The sequence below is a fragment of the Ictalurus punctatus genome, chromosome 8, assembly GCF_001660625.3.
Source record: "Ictalurus punctatus breed USDA103 chromosome 8, Coco_2.0, whole genome shotgun sequence".
NCBI lineage: Eukaryota > Metazoa > Chordata > Actinopteri > Siluriformes > Ictaluridae > Ictalurus > Ictalurus punctatus.
In genome coordinates this window covers 14,099,312-14,108,976 of record NC_030423.2, presented here as the reverse complement: position 1 = coordinate 14,108,976, position 9,665 = coordinate 14,099,312, and the positions used below count along the sequence as shown (strand labels likewise).

The 9,665-nt window shown below is 37.9% G+C and overlaps 1 protein-coding gene across 1 annotated transcript; it reads right to left on the bottom strand.

Annotated features, from left to right (window-relative positions):
- Nucleotides 1-1,010: 1,010 nt before the first annotated feature.
- Nucleotides 1,011-2,558, bottom strand: neurog1 (neurogenin 1). The gene is made up of 2 exons (XM_017473707.3): nt 2,308-2,558; nt 1,011-2,209 (listed from the first exon to the last, which is right to left on the bottom strand). Exon 2 carries the CDS (start codon nt 2,204-2,206, stop codon nt 1,583-1,585), a length of 624 nt encoding a protein of 207 aa, XP_017329196.1. The 5' UTR covers nt 2,207-2,209; nt 2,308-2,558; the 3' UTR covers nt 1,011-1,582.
- Nucleotides 2,559-9,665: the final 7,107 nt, after the last annotated feature.

Sequence of the window (9,665 nt, the reverse complement as noted above, 5' to 3'; positions counted from 1 at the left end):
TTAAAATTAAAATTTTAGAATTTTTATTAATAATAACGAAGAAAGGATCAGCAACATGCTTTCAGCTTTTTTATTTGAATAAATTTGTCTATTTGATTCGCTCGAATAATAGCCTATTAGAAATTATTACAAAGTATGCCTATTTAAAAATATTTGAATCTAATTTTTTTTTTTAAATGCGGTGCAATTAAAATGTTAGGTGAATTAGGTTTAATGGGGTGATGTTTAAACTTACAACTGTTAAAGTAAATTAGAAATTATTTAACTGAATCATTTGAGCAACTCTTTACTTCATTTGTAAACTTTCTTCAGGAAATCCCTGATATTGGTTGATGTTATGATCAACAAATGACGCTTAAAATGAAATGCAACATCGGTAATTTTATTGTCTGGATTAATTTTAAATATTCTATCCAATATAAACCATTTTCTTGACTAACTTTAAAATGTCCCTGATATAATCTTTTAAAATAAGATGCAATAATTTTGATCAGCGACTGGAAAGTGATGTTTAAGGTAGTAAACAACAGTAATAGAAACAAGAATATATGTTGGCTTTATTTATTTGATTGGATATAATTAAGTAGAATAATTGTAGCCTTTGATTTTTTCAAATTGGTATCTTTTTTTTGGAAATGATTTTAATAAGGCTCTGGTCTCTTCAAAAGATGAAATGCAGTCATGTTGGATGATGGATGAAGTAACGCTTCAGTTAGCATAAAGCTTCATCACCTGCTGCATATGGACGCTGTGACCGTTATTAACTTCTGAATGCGTCATGACGCGTCTTTGTCCCGTCGCGCGCGGTGACGCTCCAACAGCCAAAAACTCATTATCAGTCCGACAATTTGTGTTTGAAGGATGTGTGTGTGTCAGTTACTGATTGCAAAGAAAACACCTTCAAGGATGCATGATCTTTGTACAAAAAAAGCAATTATATTTATTCGTACAAAAAAGTCTGTAACAACTTATACTTTGAGGTAAATACATAATAGAATAAATCTCTTTATATACAATAAAATACAATATGATGAAAGCATGGGTTTAATAAATATATATATATTTTAAAGAAGTAACTAAGAACTCTTCCCTTGTGTAAAAGGGTCTTTCTGTAAACTGAAGAGAACAGTATTTTCTGGTGTCAAAATACATAATGCATAAGGCCAGTTACTTGTCATTTTGACGGCCTTTCATTCTATTGTCAAAGCGTTGAAACTGCATTTTCACGCTCGCTTTTCTGCTCTATCAACCTAACAAATTGTAAAATTGACTTTTCACCTCGGACGACTAAAAGCAAATCTGTCTTCTCAGTTCTCGGCATCATTTTCCCCTTGACTGGTACTGAGATCGAGCTGGAAGAAAGGTGGGGAAAAAAAGTGCAAAGGTATGGGAAGTCCTTAAGTTCAGCAATACAAAACGTACAAAAATAAAGAACATTCTCATTCGCGAAACTTACGGTAGTTAAGGCAAACAGTGAACATCTAATCTGTCTCTGGCTCTGCACTCGTGCCTCTAAAGGGCAAAGTAAATGTCATTTTCCCTTATTAGGCTAGCTACAGAAGATTTGGGACTAGGAGATAGCTCAGTAAATGCTTGGGTAGCTGTGGTAGCGGTAAACGACATCTGCTTGCAGAAATCCGTAATCGTCCATAGCCTCCGGGCTGCCGGGATTAGAAGAACTATAGGATGGAGAGGAACCTGAAGAGGAGGCGCTTGATGCCCATGAGCACGCATCGCTCCCCGGGCTCGATATTTCCGCCGTGCAGCTCACTGTCGGTGACGAGTCTCTCAGTTTGTTCCCGCGCTGGTCCGCGATGCGGATGGTCTCGGACAGTGCCCAGATGTAGTTGTGAGCGAAGCGCAGAGTCTCGATTTTGGTGAGCTTGGTGTCGTCTGGGAAGGCAGGCAGCACACTTCGCAGAGCGTCCAGCGCATCGTTCAGGTTGTGCATGCGGTTCCTCTCGCGGTCGTTAGCCTTCAACCTGCGGTTCTTCTTTACCACGTGAACGGCGACCTCGCTCCGCACACGCCCTCTGCGCTTCTTCTTCTGCTGCAACTCGCCGGCGTCCTGTGCGCTGTTCCCCGGCGATGCAAGCGAGGACGCGGGCGAGGCGGCGTGCATGCTGCCGCGGGAATCCTCATCATCCGTGTGAGCAAAGGAAAAGTCGCAGCTGGAGCTGTCCAGATCAGAGAACGCGCTCTCCATTTTCTGTGGAAAATGCACGAAAGGAACGGTTAGTAAGTTATCAAACTGTTCTCGTAATGAAGCGTGCTAGAATGGAGACATGTTCTGCATCGCATACATACCTGTTGATAGTTTGGGAGGTGAGCAAAGGGATCAGAGCTCTCGCTGGGGAGCCAAAGTCGCCCAGATAACTTTTTGTTGAAGTTTTAAGGCACGCGTCGGTCTCGCTCTTGCTCTTCAATCAGCTCGTGTGAGCCAGTGAGCCTGGCACACGACTGGCCTCAGTTACCTTATATACCCTGATAAGACAATGAACGCACCCCCCCGCGCTTTGGCATTTCGGTGAAGGATGGATGAATGGGTTGCATCAGGTCTGCCCCGTGCCGCACGGCGATCTCATTAGCATAATTTATGCCAGTTGTTTGTTCGCCCTCTGAAGCGTGCCTGTAATCACTGCTGGCCAATCAGAGGCCAAGAAAGCTCCGAGCCACGCGAGCTCCACTGTTGCTATCTGTCCTCGGAGGAGTAGGTATGCGTTAAGTTAAACCTTTAAAGGAAAAAGAAAAGAAACCAGTAGCCAAACTCAGTGGCGTACATAGACCCCCGGGCTAGGCACACTTCCTTAGATTGGCAAGACTTAGTTTTAGTCTATTTCATAACTTTAAAATGCATACTTACTGTCATAACTTATTAATAAATATATCTTACACTGTTATGGAATCTGTAAAATTAGCCCATGTTTTAAAACCTTCCATTTAACCTGGTTTTCTTGCTTATAAAGCATGACCTGTTTTGGGCATACTCTACTTTGTGTTTAAAAGATGTCATACAATCATAAGATTTTACATACTTTTCTTTACAGATAATTTTTTGTTAAAAACAAAATCCTTTTGAATGTATACATTGTTGCAGGTCAATGTTTATTTGTCTTAAAGTTTTTTTTTTTCTTATAGTGTCTTTAGTTTTTGCCCATAAAGAAGAAAAAAACAAAACACTTTACAATAACGCAGTGTTACGACTGCACAAGTGTTGCACTTAATCCACTTTTCTCATTTGAATTTGAGCCAGATGAAAGACGCCGTTAAATCATACTGCCCCGCTATGCGCAATTTCTTAAGGTTTATTTAAAGACATCTTTATGAGACAGCCGTACAATTGACCATTAATTATTCAATTTATTCAATCGCCTGCATCTTGCGCCCCCTTTAGAAAGTAATAGAAAGGGGGCACTATTTAGGAATAGTTGGAGAAGAGACCTGCAGCGCTTTTCTCTTTGCGGTATTATGAGGACAGGGGGACAGTCATTTATAAATAATTACACAATGTTTAGAGTCTTCAGGCATGTATAATATATCAAAGCGATTATAAGGTGAATTGTTCTATTGTGCGTGTCTCCCCGCTCTCCTTTTCAGCTCTACACGCCTTGTCCCCCGTCCAATTTTTGCGCCTCTGCGCTTTTGTCACTCATTTTCTCCTCGGCCTGCAACACTCCAATAGCATTATTCTCATTCAAATCGTCCCAGCATGAACAAAAACACCCTGCGCTCTGAAGCACTTTTGGAGCTTTTGCTGCGTGGCCTGAAGTTAGTGGCAAAGTTAAAAAAAAAAAAAAAAAAATGAGCATGTGATATAAGAGCTAGGTCTACACCTTCAACGAATGGAATAAAACTGAATAGCAATTTTCAGTTTAAAATCCCTGCTCAGGAACCAATAGATTTCTCTTTTCCTTCAGCCCCTGAGCTCTAGGCTACTGCACTAGCAGTGAACTTGTTTTATTGCTTTACTTTTAAAGGGGCCTCCGGTGGCGCTGCTGCATCTCAGACACTCCTGAAGGAGGAAGAGGTCGATTTTATTATTACAGGACCAACCTGTCAGCAATAACTTCAAAGACGCAAAACAGCTTGAATGCACATTTGGCTTACTTAGGACATAAGTGATCTGCCTTAAACGTGCACCTTATTGCACATATAAAGCGACTTATTTCCATAAAAGTGATGGATGGAAAATGGGTTTTGCTGAGAAGGGGCTGTGGGGGGTGAAAGGGTGGAAGTTTTTTTTTTTGCCCACAGTTGAGAGGGGTTGCCAAGGAGATTTTGACAGGATTAGGCACAAGTGCACGGGATCTTATTGCATTTCAATAGCAGAAACACGTGAGAAAATGAAACAAGCGCATTACTCAAAGAAGCTTTGAGCTGCTCCTCCGTGGCAATCTTTACACACAGCTTAGGATGCAGACGAAATGTAGCCTAAAATCGCTACATAATCAATGCCTAATGCAAAAAAGCCTTATTCAGACTTCATTACGGCACGTCCATTGATCTAAAGAAGAAAAAACGCACGAGAAGAGATCATAACTTTATAGCGGATTTATATGAATTCGGATGGCAGGTGCGTGCGTGTGTGTGTGTGTGTGTGAGAGAGAGAGAGAGAGAGAGAGAGAGAGAGAGAGTCGCAGTCCAGTGTCACTTATTAAAGACTGATATGGGACGTGTGTGGGACAGACATCTTTTCTTCTTTTCAAGAATGCCTCTCCATTTGTTTCATATCTATGTGCGTAACTCGAATTAAAATTCAATTTCGGGTCTGGTCCAGCATTAATGCCCGGGTATTAACGCGATTACTGTTCGCAAAGGGTCTTTGAGTCAGAAAGTCTGATAGAAGTTTTCACATGGTAATCCTACGAATAATCCCTTCCCCTCTCCTGAAGCCTGTGGACCCTTTCTCCTGTTTCCAGACTCAGGCAGGGTAGAATGGGGCCATTACTCTTGAATGATAATTCATTCCATACTCCAGTGCCTCAATTGTACCAAGACACCACTCGTCAGAGCAGAAAATCACCCGACCCCCCCCCCCCCCCCCCACACACACACACACACACACGAAAACTTCAACTTTGTCACTAATTTACTTTATGTAAAAATATTTGTAGCTTGTTTTATTCAATGCTGTGCATATATGCAATTATACGTATTTGTGTATTTCGTTATAACAGTCTTACAGTATACATATAATACAGCCTAATATTTATGTATTTGCTCACTCAGATATTAATATGTAATATACAAAGAAAATAATGAACTAACAGTATTATTTCAAATAATATTATACTTTCTAAAATTCATTTACTCTAGCATATCTTAAATCATCATTTGCATAATTTGTAGATATCTGTCTTTTGCAAATTATTCTATAGTTATCTTTATATATCAGATATCTTTCTCACCCCAGAGTTTCACTTCATCTATTCAATCAATTAATTTCCTGCATTTACAACCTTTCAAAACAGGTGCTATTATTAAAATGTCTTGGAATCTTATTACAGGCTATCTAAATGCTAATTTGAGGTCTGCATTGTCAATGAGACACAAAATGTACCAGTATGTGAACCTTACACTATCAATCAGGTGCCAGAGTTTAAAGGCAAACCCTACTGCGAGGCATTCACTTGTCTTTGTGTGTTTGTGCAAGTGCATAATTTACCTCTAGTTTACCCTGCATTAGTACTCACAATAAGACCTGTGTCTCTAAAGACTTTATCTTTCAAAGTAACCAGGGCAACTTCTTGGCAAAATGTGAAGATGCTTTGCCTATGTTATACCATCGTTAAAAGAGGACAAACACACAGTGCTGCCCTGATTAATGATAACTACCCACACCTGACCTTGCAAGACTAACACATACATTACAGTGGGCTTTCAGCAGCCTTGTGAACTGTAGCTGTGTAACTAATGGCACGTTCTCCACTTCCTATTTTTGGTTCCTTTTATTTTCTCCAGCCACTGGACTGTCTGTATGCACATCTCATTATCTCCCATTTGTTTAATGGTAAACACCTTATTAGCTGTAAAAATAGATTTATATCATTAGTTTAAAATCAAACTTATTTAAATCATAAACAAATGAAGTATCACCACACTGTAAACAAATTCCATAATTTCTTCATAAAATACTATGCTCAGACCAGTATGAATTTACATGTGTTTTACATGTGTGCTTTGTACTATAGCCCACCTGGTATTCTGGGTAAATATTCACAGTGCTGTTAGGTTATAATGTATCAAAGGACCTTACTATGCAGCTTCGGTAGCACTTTCTTGACTATACTGGTATAACACAGTAAACGATTAAAAAAAAATTATATATATATATATATATATATATATATATATATATATATATATATATATATATATATATATATATATATATATATATCATTTACTTTTCTGTAAAACTGGATGTCAAAGAATTTATTAGGAATCATATCTGGCTAATATATGTCTTACATTATTGCATTTTCTTATATTTTTACATTATTTTGACATTTTTGTTAAACATTTTGCTAAAAGAAAAGCATAGTTTCAAGGAATTGAATAAAGTAGTGTGAGTAAAACAAGTTTAAACAGGGGGTAAAGCTAGACAGTAAAACTAGATTAACTAAGTGGATAATGTTTACTATAGAGCCTGGTATCATAAATAGATAATCTATGGGATGTATCTTTTCCCCTGAGGTATTTACAACTGTGAATGATGGATAAAAATACAGCACAATGTGCCATTACTATAAACAATGACTGCAATAATAATTCTGTAAGCATTAATTACAGTAAATACATGGCAACTGTACTGCACTGCCAATCATTTACAGTAGATTTACCAAAAATAATTTAGACAGTGCAGTCTTTGATACGTTGCTTACATGATCATTTGTGTATAGAGAAGTGAGAATTATTCATTTAGATTTCATGATAGTTTATTTTAGTTCTTGAAGCATTTAGACTATTGTTAAGAAAACACATACATACATACATACATACATACAAATAATACATTCAGACATCTTAAATGCTTTAAAATGTTGTAAATAATATTTATTCATCAGAGTAACTTGACTAGTACATTTAAAAAAAATAATTAGCTCTCAGTAATTACACACAGGCATTAGATATTTTAAATAACATGCTTCTGTAATTCCACCCTCATTGTTTGATTTGTCATCAGTGCCCACTACTTTATCTAACTGAGACATGGATCTGGGTGATGGCATCACTTGTAGGTGCTCAAATAAGCCATATGGTCTGAAGTGCAATAACTTGAAGCTGGAGGCAACAATGGAGTAATTGAGAAGGGAACAGATCCGAGCTTGACTCGGCAAAGCTGCAAAAACTCCTTCTTTCACTCTAATGAAGCTGTTGTCTGGAGATTCTGCATTGGGTTGGGAGGATGGTGCTGGACGTGATTTGTCATACAATCTGAATCTTTAGGAGGGCCAGAGAAAGACCTCCTCTCCATATGTCTGCTTATTTTGCATCTGAAAGCTCCGGGTGGAGATGGGGGCAGAGAAGGGGACAGAACGGTGTGAATTGAAGCACTGGACTAGGACTTTTCTTTCAGGCAAATCAAACCAACATTAAACATAGAATGTGCTGCTTGTAGCATAAAAGGGAATAGGAGAAGTTTCTGATAACTTTATATTCACACTAGGATGTATATTCTGGGAATGATACATATGTTAGGCGATAACTAATTCTTAGGAGCTATTTTGTAATTATGGCTCCGTTATAAGACAATTGAATAGTGCATAATGTCTAGTTAAGGTAGATTTGGTCTTAAATGAGTAATCGGCCATTATTAATTTGGTACATTGTTTTATTACATTTCTAGCTAGAAAGAAAAAAATGAAGGAAGAATTACTGGAATAATCATGTGCAATTTACATAAAACAGCCTAATGCTGACTATTATGATGTCAATATATTTTTTAAATTGTTTAAAATATTGTTTTTGAAACCCAAATATGCTTATCACAGGTGTCTTTAACTGATCAAAGAATAACAACATGCCCTTGCAAGACTAAGCCAATCTCAGAGGAAAACAAGCACCACTTGAAAGAATGTGACCACACAATAAGGAGCTTGGAAACAATGGCAATACTTTTGCATTAGGTGTCACTAGTAGAGAATTTGGACCACCAAGTAATGAAAGAGCACTGGCACTATACAAGTGCAATTATGCCAGGACAATAGCTGTATTGCTTCCCCCAAGTCAGTGGGCATAGTGCTGTGCACAGGAATGGTAATAGTCACTCCGAGTATACAACGTCTTTGAGAACAGGTGTGAAAGACAAGAGTGCAGAGGTTAGACTCACTTCTACTGTGTTAGATCAGTTACTTTGGAAACGCTTTTTATATCTCCCTTTCCTTTTGTCCCTCAGACTCTTTAAATTGAAGTGGTCTAGAGATATACAACAAAATGAAAATGTCTAAATCTTAAAGTAATGCTGCATTTTAAAACAGAAATCGTTGTATTATCAATAAAAGGAGCTATAATGAGAACCTTGTTCAATGGGAAAAGTCGTACAAAGCAAATTTTCTACTATACACTTTTTTTTTTTTAATGCCTTGGTATTTAAATGTGTGCAGCATTTTGGTATCCCATATTCTCTGTTAATGTACATACAATTAAATACAAAATAAAATGCAAATTAAATAACAAAATGAAAATGGAATTAAATAACAAAAAACAGTTAAGATAAATCTAATGGAGGACTAATATAGAAAAAATAACAAAGTAAGCTGTTGGTGGAACAGCATGAATGACATGACAATTCTTTTTTTTTTTTTTTTTTTTTAAAAACCCAAAATAATACATTCATTCGTGCATAGTTGTGATAGTATATACAAGAAATAGAGTCTGTTAAGGGTATTACCCCCTTATTCTCCTTTCCACTTTCACCCCTAAGGCCAAATTATTGAGCTAATATTCCAGTATAAAAGGAAGTACTGGACATGTGGAGCCATCCAATTTTCTTGGAGTTTATAAGCTTACTATAGAATACAGCATCAGGATCTGATGTGTGTCTATAAGAAAAAGTGAGATGATGTTGGGGTCTAAATTTGGTTAATGGCAAAGAAGATTCGGCTGTACACAAGAGTTATGAACTTGTCATTGTGGAGACATCTGAATGCATGCTCATCCCCGCCTGCTCTGATATCATGGTTAATGATATGAGTGCCTCACGCTCTGCAAGAATTCTGAGCAGAGAAAATGAGGAAGTCCCCAAGGACCTCCATCAGTTTGGACAACTCATTTTGATGCAAAAACCATGCACTGTGCTCAGATATTCGTGGACATCTGCCCAGGCTCATCAACATGCATGGCCTCAGTTGGGGCTATCTGACCTGCCTGAGCAACAATGGTGTTGCAGTCTGATCTATGGCACACCGCTGCTTCTGCCTTTATACACTTGTCAAAGAAGAGCTTTTAAAAACTGGCTTTTAATGCTAGGAAAAACTGCTATAGTACCACAAGGGATATAAAGAGTGTTTCCGCTTCTGTCTTCTCAGACCCTTTCGTGCACTGCCACATGCAATATCTCTTTGTCATTGTCTTTTAGTAACTCTTATTATAGAGGAGCACCTGGGCTGAAGGAAAGCTTTCTGGAAAGAGGCCCTGGTTTACTTACTTGTGAGGTGCATTCC